Below are 15,139 nucleotides of genomic sequence, written 5' to 3'. Positions count from 1 at the left end.
GCTCCATCCTCATCGTAGCCCTTTGGGGTCGTTCCAGCCATTGTCCCCACTTTGCAGAGGAGGGAAGAGAGGCAGAAAGCAGGGGAGCTGATTGGGCCGCAGTCATGGGACTAGTGGCAAGCTGCATAACATCGTGGTTAAATCCGGTCCCCAGCGGTGCCACCGACCGGCTGTGTGACCGCAGGCAAGCCTGAACCTCACTGTCCCTGTCTCTGTACGTGTGACAAGGGGTGACGACGATGCCTCACTCTCACAGCTGCCTGGCACACTTAGGGAGGTTAACAGGTATGAAGAGCCCGGCAGCAGGGAGCTCTGCGCAGTGGTGGTATTCCTGCTGTTGTCTCTCTGTCTAGGGGCTCAGGTAGGGGGCTGGCTTCATCCTGTCCCCCCAGGGCGGGGATCTCAGCTCCCTGCCCTTCCAGTGTCACATCGGCTCGTCTCTGGATTGCGGAGGGCAGCGGAGATGGGGAGCTGGTTCTGCCTGTGGCACCAAGACACCTGGTGAGAAGCCCAGCTTGCCAAGCTCAGAGCTTCCCTGGGTGGGAGGAGATGGCTTTGGGGTCCATATCCCAGAGCCGTCTAAGGCCTTGAGCCCCAGTGGGACCTGTGACTCTGGGGCTTGAAGCCCAGCTCGATATTACCAGCCAGGTCACCCTGGTCGAGGCCCCGCCCCTCTGGGGCTGTTGGTGTCCATCCCTGTAACAGGGGGCCTCGGGACTGGGCTTCTGGACTCTACTTACCCATCAGTTCTCTCTGAATGGGCACCCCAGCCCTTTCCTCCCTGGGAAGGTCACATTACACAGGCAGGGGCTGTGACCTGGCTGAGGGCACCCAGCAAATGACTGAGCAGCATAATCACACCGGGGGCTCAGAGCCAGGCTTCCACTCTGAACCAGGGTTCTGGATTCTTAGTTGAGCCTGTGGTTCCGTTGCAGGTTGGGGGGAAGGGGAGCCCACTGGCACAGGGTTGTGAAGGTTTTAGAAACCTCTGGGGCTCAGGCAAGAAATCCAGGGCAGACTAGCCCCAGGCAGATGCACTGTTCTAAAAATGATGATGAGAGAAGATGGATTCCCAGGTCCTGTGGATGTGTGGCCCCAGGGTGGGGCTGGGACATGCAGGCGTCACTAGTCGCTTCCTCCCCATGGTGGCTTCTGGAAAGCACCTGGAGCCTCAGTTAGGCAGGAACCTCAGGGTCACCGTGTCTGTTTCTCTGCCTTCACAAAGAAGGCTCAGGGTAGCACGCTGACCACTGTGGTCCCTAGGGGACAGCTCACCCAGGCCCCTCCTGGTTCAGAAGTGGAGGGGTCCAGGTCACACAAGACCAAGGCACAATTTGAGATCAGTGTCCCAATATTGAGACACTGGCTGTCTACACACCTGCACACCCACAGGGCTAAACCATCAATGGGCTTCCATCTGTGGAGGGTCGGGGGCACCGGTCAGTCTGACTGCGTGTCTGTGGGCAGGTCTCTTTGCTCCTCTGAGCCTCATCTGTAAAGTGGGCGTAATATTGACCTCCCTGAGCCCTCAAGAGAATTGAAAAGGGTTGTGTCCAAGAAGAGGGGCCCTTTTCTCCCCAACCACCCCAAATGACCAAAGAAAGTTTCTCTGACCCACAAACTCTGTCTTTGGGGTCTGAAGTCCACAGGCAAAGGGGGAGCGGCTGTTCAGTGGATGTCCGCTTTGTGCCAGGGGCTGAGCACGTGGACTCTAACCTTCGAAACACTAGGAGTATTACTCCCCGCTTTTTTGCAGATGGGGAAACAGAGTTTTGTTTTGTTTCGTTTTCTTACCTCCTGTTGCCTGAAATGGGCCCCAGGGGTAGAAATTAGGAGGGGCCCCAGTGGCGGGGGAGATGGGCCAGTTGAGGGCCAGTGGTGGGCAGGCACTGAGCTGGGCACAGGGGTGAGCAAGAAAAGCCGAGTCCTGCCCCTCAGAGCTCATGGCCACAGGGGACACAGACAGGACATAGACTCAGTTCCCTAACACTGATTCCAATTCATCTACGTGCAGTGCTGCTGCGGGGAGTCTTGTGTGTGTGTGGGTAGGTGGTGGGGGGGGGCGGTGGTGGGGAGGAAGGTAACAGAAGGGTAGAGGACGGGCTGGGCTGGGCTGGGGGCCGAGGGGAAGCCCTGCGAAGGTCTGAAGGATGAGTAGGAGGCACGGGGACAACCAGGGGCGCGGGAGCTCCCGACAGGGGGCAAGGCACGTGCCAGAACGCAGAGGATTTGGGGATAGAAACAAGCTCAGCTACCCAGGAGGCATGAGTGAGAGGGGCAGGGCTGGTTTGTGGAAGGAAGAGGGATCTAAACTCAACTCCAATACTCTTGCCCGGAAAATCCCATGGACAGAGGAGCCTGGAGGGCTACAGTCCATAGGATTGCAAAGAGTCGGACACGACCGAAGCGACTTAGCACACAGTACACAAACTACACTTGGGAAAAAACTGGGGAGCCCCCTGAGGGCTTGAAGCAGGGAGTGAGTGAGGAGTTCAGATTCACCCACCTCTGAGACCTGGGTTCATCTGATCGTGAGTAGAAAGATGCTTGGTGCCCACCTGGGGAAGAGCAAGGCCTGGCCTGCAGCAGGACAGGGGCACTGGGGCACTGATTCAAGATCCCTGGACCAGGGTCCACAGGGGCTTGATGGATTAGACAGAACCGGGAGAGGAAGGTGCCCAGATGACCCTGAAGTATCTGGCCTTAGGCTGGGTGATGGGTCCACTCACAAAGTGAGAAGAAGGGAAAGAGCAGGAACCGACTGCTCCCCGCTGTCCAGGCAGATGGCTGGCTGCTGGAAGCGGGGTTCCTCCTGGGGCCCAGAATGGAAGAAGCCCCAACACTGGGGAGGGCAGAGTCCTGAGGAGGGCAGAAGGCGGGAGGAACAGGTGGTAAACGGCGGAGCAGAGGGGGCAGCGGGACGAGGCCCTGGAGACCCCGGGTTGGCCTCTGGAGTTGGTGACCCAGTGAGCCGAGAGGGGCAACGGGGTCGGGTGGGGCTTGGGGAAACGCTGAGAGGGCGGATGTGGGGTCCGTGTGTGAGGAGCGCACTGAGGGCGAGACGAAAGGTTCTCCAGCGGAGCAAGAAGCGGGAGGAGGCAGGAAGGGGGCTGCGGCCCCTGCGGAGCGCCAGCCACGGCCCAGACGCGAGCTCGGGCCGCAGCAGCCTCGCGGCCCACGCGGGCGGCAGGAAGGCGGTCTCGGACCCGCAGGGATGTGGCTCCGGGGGCCGAGGCTCGGCCTTGCCCACTTGCGGCCTCCTCGGGGACCCCGGCCTCCGCGCGGTCGGCCTACGGGGGAGGCCCCGCCCCCGGCGGTGGCCTCGGTCTCTCCCGAGGATGCTTGGTCACCGGTGGCGGGGCAAGGCGGCTTCCGGGGCGCCTACGCCACCCCTGGTCTCCTCGGTCGAGCCAGAGGACCGGAGCCTGGGTTCGAGGCCCAGTTGTGCAGTGTGGCTCCGGGACCCGGCAGCGGGCTTGGGGGTGGGGGGGGACCGAGTTTCCCCTCCTGGCCCCCCGGCGCACAGCCGGGTCTCATTACCGCCCATCCCCCTTCACGAGCGCCCCGAGGGCCGGGGGGTCTCGGCGACCGGGGGAGGGGCGGGTTATAATCAATCCCAGGCCGGAAATTCCTCCCGAGGGGCCCTAGCTGGGCTGCGGGAGTGGGGTGGGGGGGCGGCCGGCGCGGAGGCTGGCAATCTGCCCGCACGTCCCCGCCCCCTCCTCCTCCGAGTCCGCCCCCCGCATCATGGAAACTGGGCCGCCGGCCGACCCCCTGGCTCCGCGCCACATTCTTGCCTCTGGGGGCGGGCGGGACACGAAGGCCTGGCAGCCCCCTTTGGGCCGGTCCGCGGGGGGCGCCGCGGATTTCCGAACCCGCCTCCTCATTTGAGACCAGCACCGCCTCCCCACTCCCGCTAGGCAGCATCTTCTTCGGCGAGGCTAGGGAGGCCGGCGACGCTCCATCCGATTCCCTCGGCTCTGAGAATCCGGTTCTTCTCTATTTACCTCCCCGCCAACGTGATTGGAGCAGGGCATGGCCACACACTCCAGTATTCCTGCCTAGAGAATCCCAAGGATAGAGGAGCCTGGCGGGCTACAGTCCATGGGGGTTCCAAAAGAGTCAGACACTACTTAGCAACTAAACAGCAAAGTGATTCCTCTCCCGAGCGCTCGGGGGCGTACCCCGGGCTGTGCCCCTCTAGTGTGCCCCGCCCTTAACGCCGAATTTTCACCCCTCGGCATCTTGTGAAGCAGAGACCATCACGCCCATTTTACAGGTGAAGACTGTGAGGTTCAGATTCAGGAAGGTTCAGATAGTAAGGTCGGGCGGAGCAGGAACTCTGGCCGCCTCCTCGGGAAGCTCCCCGGACGGCGCTTGGCACCTGTGGGCTCTCAGTTGCCCGAGGGTCCTCTCCGGGGCGCCTGGAAGGGATGGACTGTGCGAGGCGGGGGAGGACGTGCGGCTTGCCCTGGGTCTGCTCGCTCCGGTTGCAGGGCGAGGCAGGGGTCTCAGTCTTCCCACGTGGGGAGGGCACCCTCCCAGGCCTTCTGAAAGACGTCAGCCGGGGACTTGGGGCCCTCGGATCCTCCGAGTCACCGGGCGCGTACACAGCGCTTACCTTCGAGCCTCGGCCTTGAGACTCGCTGCCTCCTTCCAGCCGTGGGGCCGGGCCGGACACTGGCTGGACACCGGCCGAACTGGCCCCGGGGCTCCCGGTGGGCGGGGCGGGGGCGGGGCCGGACCGGGGCGGGGCCGGGCCAGGGGGCGGGGCCGGGCGCCAAGAGTCCACGGAGACCGCTGCAGGGCTGGAGCCCAGGCGTGCGGACTCGGACCCGGACCCAATCCGGCGCTGAGCGCCAGGTAAGCGAAACTAGGGGCCTGGTGGGGTTCGCCTCTCCACTTTCCCCAACTTTTTGTTTGGTCGCTACCTCCAGAAAGGCCCTGGGGGTTGAGGGGGAGCGGGAGCGGGGTTCCCTTTTTTCCCGCGGCAGGAGTGTGGACGCGCGTGGAGGCGGGAGCCCGGAGTGTTAGGAATCCGGCCCTCGGCAACTTCCTGCGACCAGGGATCTTCGGACTGTGTCTCCAAGTTGCTGCCTCTCCCGGGGTCCCCAGCGTCGACTCACGCCCTCCAAAATCTCAGTGTTTCTGAGCTTGTCCCCATCCCTCTCTCTACAGGCCTCCGTTTCCTTCCCTACCCGCCGGGACCGGAGGGTGGCTCGAGAGTTGGGACGGGGGCGCCAGCTCTGGGCTGGGGCTGGGGTGGTCATTTCTCCAGTTTGGGGCTGGGGAAAGAGCTCCATACTCAGAGACCAGGAGGGGAACGGGCCTCCCCTCCTCCCAGGACGCTCCCAGGGCTGTGCCGAGAAGTGCCCGGGGTTGGGTTCTGTGTGGACGCCCCCCCGTCCTGCGTGGCGTGCGCTGCGTGACCCCAGCAGACCCGTCCACTTCTCCGGGCCGCAGTTTCCCTCTGTGAACCCCAGGCCTTGGACGCGGAAGACGCCGGGCTCCATGCTAGGGCCTGGGCCTTCAGCGCTTCTGTCGGAGGCAGGGATGGGATGTCCTGCTTTGAGCTTTGGGGTGCGGATGGGGAGAGAGAAGGGTAACAAGGCCGCCTTGCTGGGGCCTCAGCTACGGGTTCCAGCGATGCAGCTGTTGGGAAACCAGACTGGGGCAGTCAGGACGCACTACTGGACAGCGAGGTCCTAACCCTCCTCTCCTGCGGGGCCCGGAGCTCCTGGGCCGGGGCACCGTTTCCTCCCACACCCTGTCTTTCGTGGGGGCTACATCACACGTATCCCGGCTACTCCCGCCCGGCCTGGATTCAGTCCCTCAGGCCGCAGGCCGGGTCGCACCAGCAGCTGGGAAGGGCTTACGCCTGGCGGCCCAGACCCTGGGGTGCAAGGGCGGTGCTGCTCTGGCTGGGACGCGGGCCACTAAGGCCTCGGGCTGAGGAGGCCGGAAAGGAGGCCAGGCGGCGGGAAAGGGGGATGATTCATCCGGAGGAGCCCAAATTGGAAACGCTGCAACCTGGGGGCCAGGAGAGGAGCTCACCGGCAAGGCCCGGAGCCTGGCACCCATGGCCCCCTGCCTCCTGCCCGGACCGTAGATGGGCGGCTGGAGGAGGGGAAGGGGGCTCTTCGCGGAGTTTCAAGAAATCCTGCGCAAAGTCTGCCGCTGGTTTTGGTCTGAGCGGTCTTCTCTGAGTCTAGCTCAAGTCTGTCTTGCTGCAGCTTCAGTGCTGACTGAGGAGGTCTGGAAGGAGGGGGCGGGCAGGAAGAGGCTGGAGTCCGTGACAACCCCACCACCACCACCACCTTCCTCCGCTGCGGTACGTGTAGCGCAGAAGGGGGAAGGGGGGCCCGCGAGCGACCCCGGCGGCCCCGGGCGGCCAAGTGCCCCCTCCCTCCTTTACTATATGGTGCAGCCACGTGCGGGGGTGAGCTCGATCGCGGGCGGGACTTACCCTGCAGACGCCGCTGCCGGGGGCCCTACGCCTCCCTGAGCCAGGGACCTGCAAGCTGGCCAAGAGGGCGCCGGCGGCCGGAGCCCCGCAGCCGAGGATGCGCCAAGGAGCAGCCCGCGCCCCCCTCCCTCGTCTCCGCCCGCGGGTCCGGCCAACTCCGGCTTCTGCCGCGCGTCCCTGGCTCGGAGCTCCGCTGCGGAAAACCCGAGCGGGGGCGGCTCCCCGCCTCGCAGCCCGGGAAAATCCGGGGGTGGCCGCCAGGGATCTCCAAGCGTCCTGGGCGAGGCGGCCCCATCTTCCCTCCCAGACTGGGGCCCCCGACCTGGCGCTCCGACCGTAGGCCCGTCGGTTCACTCCTTGCCTCCCCACTTCTCTCCGCAGAGCGCCCAGACGGCGGCGAGATGACGGCCGGGAGCCCTGGAGACTGCGGGGAGGTGCGGAGGAGCCCCGAGGGCCGCGTCTCGCGCCTGGGCCGCCGCCTGGGCCGCCGCCGGCGCGCGCGCTCCCCTCCTGAGCCCCTGCGGGTGCGGGCACGGCTGCGGCTGCGCTCGCCGTCGGGGGCGTTCGCGGCGCTGGGGGCGCTCGTGGTCCTGGTGGGCATGGGCATCGCGGTGGCCGGCTACTGGCCGCACCGCGCCGGAGTCCCGGGACCCCGGGCTGCGAACTCCAGCGCGCCTCCCCTGAGCGAGCTGCGGCGCGAGGGTCGCGGCGCCGGCCGAGCTCACGGCCCGCACGAGCGGCTGAGACTCCTTGGGCCGGTGGTCATGGGCGTCGGCCTATTCGTGTTCATCTGCGCCAACACGCTGCTCTACGAGAACCGCGACCTGGAGACGCGACGGCTTCGCCAGGGGGTGCTGCGGGCTCAGGCGCTGCGGCCCCCGGACGGCCCAGGGTGGGACTGCGCGCTCCTCCCCAGCCCCGGCCCCAGGACTCCCCGAGCCGTAGGCTGCGTGGAACCAGAAAGCTGGGACCTGTCCCCGCGTCGGGGTACCTCACCCGTCCCGTCAGTGCGGAGTCTGCGTTCAGAGCCAGCTAATCCTCGCTTGGGGTTACCTGCCCTGCTTAACAGCTACCCACTGAAGGGCTCAGGACTGCATCCACCCTGGGGTCCGCGGCCCCAGGCCGGCCATGTGATCATCACCGTGCAGCCCTCTGGCTCCTGCATCGAACATTCCAAGTCTTTGGATCTGGGCCTCGGAGAGCTCCTGCTGGGGGCCCCAGCGGCTAGGGACTGTGCTCACCGAAGCTGGCCACGGCTGGACCGCCTCAGTCTGGGGGGTTATGCCAAGTTGGGAGCAGGAGGGGACTTGGGGGCCCGGGTCTGAGGAGGAGGGGCACAGCCTGCTGTGAGGCTGCAGCGTGGACCGTGGTACAGCCCTAGGAGTCCTGATGTCTAGTAGAGGTTTCAGTCACATCCCAGCGGGGGAGGGGGATGGATGCTCCAGCCCCAACAGCTGCCAAGGCCTCCTGACTTGCATGTTGGCAAAGAAATGCCAACTGCACAAGGGTTCAAAAAGCTAGAGAGGTTGTGTTTTAATGTGGACTCTGGAGACCAGCAGGACTCAGCCTCAGGAATTCCTTCAGCCTCCAAAAGTGGCCTTAGCCCTAGACAGATATGAGGGGGCTGGAGGCCCAGGGGATACATCTGGTGGGTGTCTTGGCACACCCCAAGTGATGGGTGAGGGTCCTCAGACCTGGAAGGTAGGTTGTGGTGTTACAGGCTGGGACAGGCTCCCTCCAAGGTGGCACTGGTGCTGGGGTTTGGGCCTCTGGGAAGATGGGCAACGCCGTAGAGTTGAGACCTTCCACTGCCATCTGGGACTGAGCCTTTAACTCCCACCACCTAAACCTCTTTCGCCCTCAGCCATGCTGGGTACATCTGGTAAGGGCTATACTACTGCCAATGCCTCCGTACTAGGCTCTGGCCCTTCCCCAAACAGGCCTGAGAAGCCCCCTTCTCTCCTTTGTCGTGTGGCCCATGCTGTGAAATCTTTCTCCAGGTGGCAAAATGCATTTGCCAGTTCTCAGAAATCCTTTTATATGTTGAAGCACCCTTTTGGTCAGTGTGGATAGCCTTAGAAAATGGCTTGGATTTGTGTCTCCCTGACCCATGTTTTTCCTAAGTTGCCAGTAGGGGAAGAGAACTTTAAAAGTTGATCAATCTTCACAGAGTCAGGTTTTTTTTTTTTTTTTTGAGTTTATTGAAAAATGCAATACAAGAGGAAGCAAGACCAAACTAAACAGTAGTATCTAAACACTACCACCACTTCTCTTACTACAAAAGACCCAGATGGCAGACCTAAATATTGCCTATTTAATCTAAGGTTGTTGTCAATTTGATTCGGCTGCCATAGTCTCCTATTTTGTTGAGAAATGAAAACAACTACTTGATATGATTCATAATTTTTTTTTTTTTTAATTTACAAAGCTCCTTCATTTTTGTCACCAAAATAAAACATTTGAGAGAGATTTGTAAAACCAGCCAGCCCAGGGACTGAGATACTGGGCAGGTATTTCCCATGAGCATTCCTTGGTGTTGGTCAGGCCGTAGCTCTGGCTCCATTTCCAAAGGTGGACTGTTGCCTCGCCACCCTTAGCTGCCCTGCAGAACACACGGCGGGGACTGGGGGCGGGCAAAGATTCCCTGACAGGTCCCTGCAGCCAGGCTCTGTGGGGCCTCAGCTGATAAATTCAGGTTCTGCTTTGTGGGTGGGTGGGTGACAGAGACCTCAAGTGGCTTGGAGGAAATCTTTATTTCTCAAGTGGAATAAAAATCAAATTGCAGCGAGAGTTGGTACTGTGGTGTGTCTGAGTCACTTTAGGAAAATGGCTGCTAAGTTGTTGACCCTGGAAATGAACTCTTCTCCCCTCTTCACCATTTCCACCTGGACAGTCTGTTTTTCTTCTCACGCACGCACGCACACAATTGCAAGAAGGAAAAAAAAAAATTCAAACAACCGCCAAACACCAAGTTCGGTAACCAGAGAGGGAGGAAGGTGAAAGAGGCTTGGGAGGATACCCCTCGCATTGGCTTGTCCATATCATGGCTTCACAGTGCGGCAGGGCATTGGAGATCTTCTGGTCCAGTTTATAGTCAGGGAAGCAAGGAGAAGTGAAGTGAGCTGGTAACAGACCGAGGGGAAGTTCAGGCCCCCGATGTGTGGTCCAGGGCTGTGAAAGCAGCCACTCTGAGCAGGTATCACGGGATACAGGGGCATCAGATTCCTGACGCACGTGCCCTGCCCTCTTCCTTTGCCCATCTCCATTCCACAGGTGTCAGCTCTGGGCTCCTGCAGGTCTTCCAAGCAGCAGAGCTGGCCACTGGCAAGCAAGCTCATCTGGCACATCTGCTTGATGTGAGCTGGATTCCCAAGGTCGCCACCACTCCGGGTCACAAAGCCCTTGGCTTGGGCACCGCCCAGAAAGCCCCGTCACTCCAGACCTACGCTCCCAGGCTGTCAGTCTGTTCCTGAGACAGGGCGCTCTCCTTCCCCTACGGCCGGTGACACATCCTACCTGAGCTCCTCCCTGTCCCTGCCCAGAGATAGAGCTACCTGTGGGTTAGTAACAGTCTCAAGGAAGGACTCAGAGAAAAACGCACACACGTGAGATCAGTTCAAACCAATTGCATCTGTTGAGACAAAGTTCAGCCAGTGGACTCCAGGCATGTGCTGCTGGGTCCCACTGCAGGGAGCAGAGGCTTGTAGCCGCCTCTGCTCACCGCCCTGGAGCCCCCAGCGATGGCTGGGTGTGACCCACTGTCCACCTCAGGGAGCTGACCTTCTGTCCTAGACTTAGGATTCTAAGACCGTGTAGGCAGATCTGTCTACTGGAAGATTAGAGAAGGCCTACTGAATAAAAATGCCCCCCGCCCCCAAATCTTTACCAGGAATAGTGGGATTGGGAACATCAGTTCCTCATTTTCAAAAACAAACAAAAAGAAACCTTAAACCCACCACAAAAATCAAGCCACGAAACCGGACAGACCTCAGATGGCAAGTGGGGATGAGCGGAGCTGGTGTTTGTGCCCCTTTGTTAAGGGGGGTTTTGTGGGGAGGGAGGCCCGTGAAAGCCATCCCCCTGCTCCAGAAAGGATAATCTGCAAGCAGGTGCCGCTGGTGAGGAGTAAGGTCATGGACCACAGTCGCCTGCTGGGTTACACTCCCTGTCACCCGAGGATTAGAGAGAGAGGCCCAGGGGTGGTCTCCTGGAAATACATCCAAGCAGATCTGGCTGAGTGAGGCAAACCCCAGCACACCCTCGTGTCAAGTACACATTCCCAGAACTAGAAAACCTTAAAAAAAAAATCTCGTCAGCTTGCCTTGTCCACATCACCAGTAAAAATGTGCCATCAGTGCTTCTGGCCCAAAGTGCCTACTTCCCCATGAGTTTTGGTCTCCTGAGATGGGAGGTGGCAGGGGGAGCTCTTAGCTGAGCCACTGCTTCTGATGAGGTAAGAGGGGAGGGAGGGCAGGAAGGTGAAGGCCACGGATACAGTCAAACATTCACAGTATCAGATATGTCTGAAGCAACGTCTTATGTCTTTGATCTAAAGAGGCTCCAAAGAGAAAGAGTTGGGGGAGAGGAAGGGAAACAGCGCTGCATTCTGAGCAGAGTCTCCACCTCCGCAAAGGGATGGGGGGCACTTGCCTAGGGCCTGCGCCTTAGGGCAGCCGCCCTGCCTGACATTCTGGTAAAGGGACATCATTGGCTCTGAGGAAGGGCTGGTTTATGAAGTTTCTGCAGTCGCCTACAGAGTATAGACTAGGGGAGGATCGGGGAGGCCCCGTTAAGCTGGCTTTGTCCCCCCAGCACAGCTGACAGTGTCATTGGAGGATTTCCAGGATGCTATGGACCCTGTCAGTGTAAGTGGGGAGGGGCTGGTCTGAAGGGGTTCCAAACCACCCCATTTAAAAAAAAAAAAAAGAAAAAAGCTCTTTAAAAACAGTCCATAGAGTGAAAAGTTGCACAATTTCTGGTATCACAATATAGAAAAAGGTATTCAAAAGGATCAGTGATGTCTAGAAGACTTTCTTGGTATAAACTCCAAATAGAAAAAGAAATTGATTTTCTGGTGGTTTAGAATCAATCATCTTAAAAGTCTGAAGTCTAACTATTGCTGGTTAGCTTCTTTATCATTCCGCTGGTTTTTCTCTGGGATGGCAGACGGGCAGGGGGTCAGGGGTTGGGGGGAGAGGGTGGGAGAGTTCCTAGAGGGAAGAAAGAAGCAAAGTTTTAAAATCTTGCAAAGGAGACCTCCCTGTCCCCCTGCCAAGTTCTTGAGGCCACAGGTGACAATCAGGGCCTGAGTGGGTTTTACAGGGCCCCGTCCTACCTGGTGACTGATGGCTTCTTCAAATTATTTGTAAACTACTTTTAGGCATGGATTTATCTGGAACCCTGGCTCCCCAAAAGTCAGCTACCCTGCTTCCAACTCTCTAGTCTGGCCCCAGGGCTTCAGCCATCTCTCTCCTACCCTCCCAAAAGCCTCATTTCTGGACAAGTAGTCCTGGTTTTCTTGGTTTTGTTCTCTTCCTCTGACCTCCCAGGTCTCGACTCAGAGAGCCCTGTGACAGCAGAGAACACAGCAGCAGGGAGAAAGGGAGGTGGGAAAGCAAGAGGGTGAGGGATGATTCAAGAGGTGGGTGGGGTTTACATCCACGTGTGGGGAATCTCTTCCAACCCATCACTGACGGGACTGCTGGGGCAGGAGGAGGACATCTGGCTGCTTTAGTTGGGCGCCAGGGACTTAACAACCACCCACACCCTCCTCCTCAGCCTTCCTCCACCTTCAGTTGATCAAGTGCTGATGTGGACCCCTCTGGAGGGATAGGTCCGCCCCCCAAGAACAGCCCCTACCTGAGCTCACTCCTCAGAGATTTCGGTTTCCTGGTGGACGACCACCTTGGTCACTGACATGTCTGGGTGCTGCTCCTTGGCCTCCTTGATGGCCTGCACCAGGACCTGAGGAAGACAGAAACGACGCCCATCAGACAGAAGGCAGGCTGGCTAGTGAAGAAGGAAAGGGTCACGGGACACCACTTCTCTGGCAAGTTCAACCTTGCTGTCTGAAGAAGCAGGGCCGAGGGCGGGCTGAGCCACACTGATGACAGCTGAACCCATCCCGGGCTGCTTAGGGAGGGCTGGACACAGGGAAAGCTAAGAGCTGTCTTCAGGAAGTCAGGGGGACTTCAGAGGTGACAGGCTGGGTGGCTCTGGGAGGATTCACTCAAGACAGGGCGTCTAAAGAACAAAGCAAAATCTGTGCTCAGTGCAGGGTAACCAGGAGGCTCAGGACAGGAGAAGAAGATAATAAAGCATGCTACAAGAAGGAAGAGATGTCTTTGGCTGAAGTAGAGAAAAGAAAGGAAGGGAGAGTGGGAGGGTGTGTGATATGCCATTACTTATTATTATTTCTTGATCTTCACAACTCAATGAATCAAGGTAGTATCCTTAATTCCATTTTATAGAACCAAGGTTCAATGGTTAAAATGCTTAATGTTTCAGAGCTACTAAGTAATACAAAGGGGATTTTCACTTACATCCATCAGACTTTCCCCTTTACCAGACTGGTTTTCAGTTTCAGCAGGAGGTGGAAGGGCATGATGACCCTGTTTTAGCATCTGGAGGAGTTTTGATCATTTTAGGAAAGCAAAAAGGAGCAGATGAAAAGTTAAAGAAGAGTAATGACACCACTGGGCTTCCCTGGAGGCTCAGCGGTAAAGAATCCGCCTGTGATGCAGAAGACACAAGAGACCAGGCTCAGTCCCTAAGTCAGGAAGATCCCCTGGAGGAGGCCATGGCAACCCACTCCAGTATTCTTGCCTGGAGAATCCCATGAACAGAGGAGCCTGGGCTACAGTCCACAGGGTCACAGAGTCAGACCCGACAGAAGTGACTGAGCACGCATGCACGCACAATGACATCGCTACTCCCCTCGGGCTGCAAGTCTCGGAGCCTCAAGCTCAGAGCACCCCAAGGTGGAAGAGCCCAATACAGCCTTTGGGGGATGGCCGCATGGGATTCTCAGAGACAGCCTGTGCCCCACCCCACTCCTCCATCAGAAAGGGCTTGAGCTAGATTTGACTGGCTGATTGTTGAATCTGGCTCTTAAGACTACCCCTAGGAGGGATGGGAAGAAGGGAAATCCCTCTTTTGGTCTCCTGACTCCATGAAAGCCATTCCTGGAACTGCTACCCCTACAGAGCCCTGCTCATCCCCCCTCATCCTGTTTGCTCAACCAAGGCCCCGCCCAAGCCCTCTCTCTGGTTCCTCTGGTCTACACCTGCTCTCTCTGACAGCCTGCATCTTCTTCAAGAGCCCCCTCCCCATCCAGAGCCCACCATGTCTTGTTCCCTCCACGTGTCCCCATGTCTCAGGGACTGGAGGACAATCAAGCACCACTCTGAGCTATCAAGATGTGCATGTCCCTTTGTCACAATAACCTGAAAGAAACCTATGATTATTTTTGTTTTACAGATGGCAAAACTACAGAAGAGAAGTCAAATAACTCACTCAAGGACATATAACCAGTAAGTTACAGAGTCAGGATTCAAGCCGGGTCTGTCTCACAGCAAAGCCAAAGCTCCTTCCCAGGCCATCTAGCACACTAAGCACGTGGCAGGGGCTCAGAACACATCAGGCCGCGTGGGTGGATGCAGGCTGGTAACGCAGCACGATCCCCTCAGCTGGGGCAAACAGGCTGCCAGGGCTCCCACCTGGGCTTCTGCAGCCTCGCTGCTGGGACCCTCAGTCCAGTGTTTTTAGCTGTAAGTCTCAACCCTGCTACCAAGGGAATGGTCAGCACTGCAGCTCAGTTTTGTGTTTTTTTTTTTAAGGCGCTCAGCATATCAGCATAAAGGCCACAGAACTATGGCTCCGCGCTCCTGTCAATGATTCCAGAAGCATTTGCATGCAGTCTCTTCCACCCCCTCTTCTCTGCAGCTTTACTGTTCTAACTTCAGCTCCCAAAGAATTGGGAACATTAATCCTGACCTTATTATTTGCTAATTGCTTCAAGCACACAATTAGCACCTAATTAACATAAAAGCATAGAATTTTAGCACTCACAAGGGCCCAGAAATGATCTAGATCAACCTACTCTCTTTTAGGAGACGAAACAACAACAACAAAAAATCAGAGGTAAAGTGATTTGCCCAAGGTCACACAGCAAGTTCTTGACAGGTCTGGGAAGAAAGCAGGTTCCAAGTCTCCTGAGTCCCATCCTCTCACACGCTGTCCCCGCTGGCTGGCCCCTCCCAGTGCAGAGATCACAGGCTGGTCTGATCGCCTCTACTGCCTCCAGCACAGGTTACAGGATCCCCCCCAAACAGCGGCAGTTTTTCCATTAGCTTGGAGTCCACCGCGTGCCACACGATGTACATCTGTATCTCACTTGATTCTCACAACATCCTTGAAGGAAGATCTAGCTTATAGATGAGGAAACAGAGGCTTGAGGGAGTTAGAGCTAAAATCTGGTAAGAACTAGGATCCGAGCTCAAGTCTTTTTGAGTCTACAGCCCATGTTCCTTTTATTCCACTTCGCTGCTTCCTCAACCTGCGGTGCCCCCCTACCCCCACAGGTCTCGTGGTCTGATTCCCTTTGTCCTCCTTAACTGAGGACTGGAGAAGCTGGGGGGCTATTTGGAGATAAAGCTGTTGTCTTGTGCAAGC

General features: G+C 58.4%; 2 protein-coding genes across 3 annotated transcripts in view; one reads left to right on the top strand and one right to left on the bottom strand.

The window, feature by feature from the left end:
* The first annotated feature begins 4,739 nt into the window (after positions 1 to 4,739).
* Positions 4,740 to 8,684, top strand: TMEM200B (transmembrane protein 200B). 2 transcript variants are annotated; one of them, XM_070384241.1, is made up of 2 exons: positions 4,740 to 4,863; positions 6,848 to 8,684. In XM_070384241.1, exon 2 carries the CDS (start codon positions 6,868 to 6,870, stop codon positions 7,789 to 7,791), a length of 924 nt encoding a protein of 307 aa, XP_070240342.1. In that variant the 5' UTR covers positions 4,740 to 4,863; positions 6,848 to 6,867; the 3' UTR covers positions 7,792 to 8,684. The 2 variants fall into 2 exon arrangements, with proteins under 2 accessions (XP_070240342.1, XP_070240348.1); XM_070384247.1 differs by lacking the exon at positions 4,740 to 4,863 and adding an exon at positions 6,231 to 6,331.
* EPB41 (erythrocyte membrane protein band 4.1) overlaps positions 8,644 to 15,139 on the bottom strand; it is a 181,566-nt gene continuing 175,070 nt past the window's right edge. Inside the window, 2 exon segments of the mRNA XM_070384231.1 lie at positions 8,644 to 11,676; positions 12,326 to 12,430. Of these exon segments, the coding sequence (XP_070240332.1) occupies positions 12,332 to 12,430 (99 nt within the window). The 3' untranslated portion in view covers positions 8,644 to 11,676; positions 12,326 to 12,331.

The sequence above is a fragment of the Bos mutus genome, chromosome 2 (genome assembly GCF_027580195.1).
Source record: "Bos mutus isolate GX-2022 chromosome 2, NWIPB_WYAK_1.1, whole genome shotgun sequence".
In the NCBI taxonomy this organism is placed as follows: Eukaryota; Metazoa; Chordata; class Mammalia; order Artiodactyla; family Bovidae; genus Bos; species Bos mutus.
This window is presented reverse-complemented; position numbering and strand designations above follow the sequence as displayed.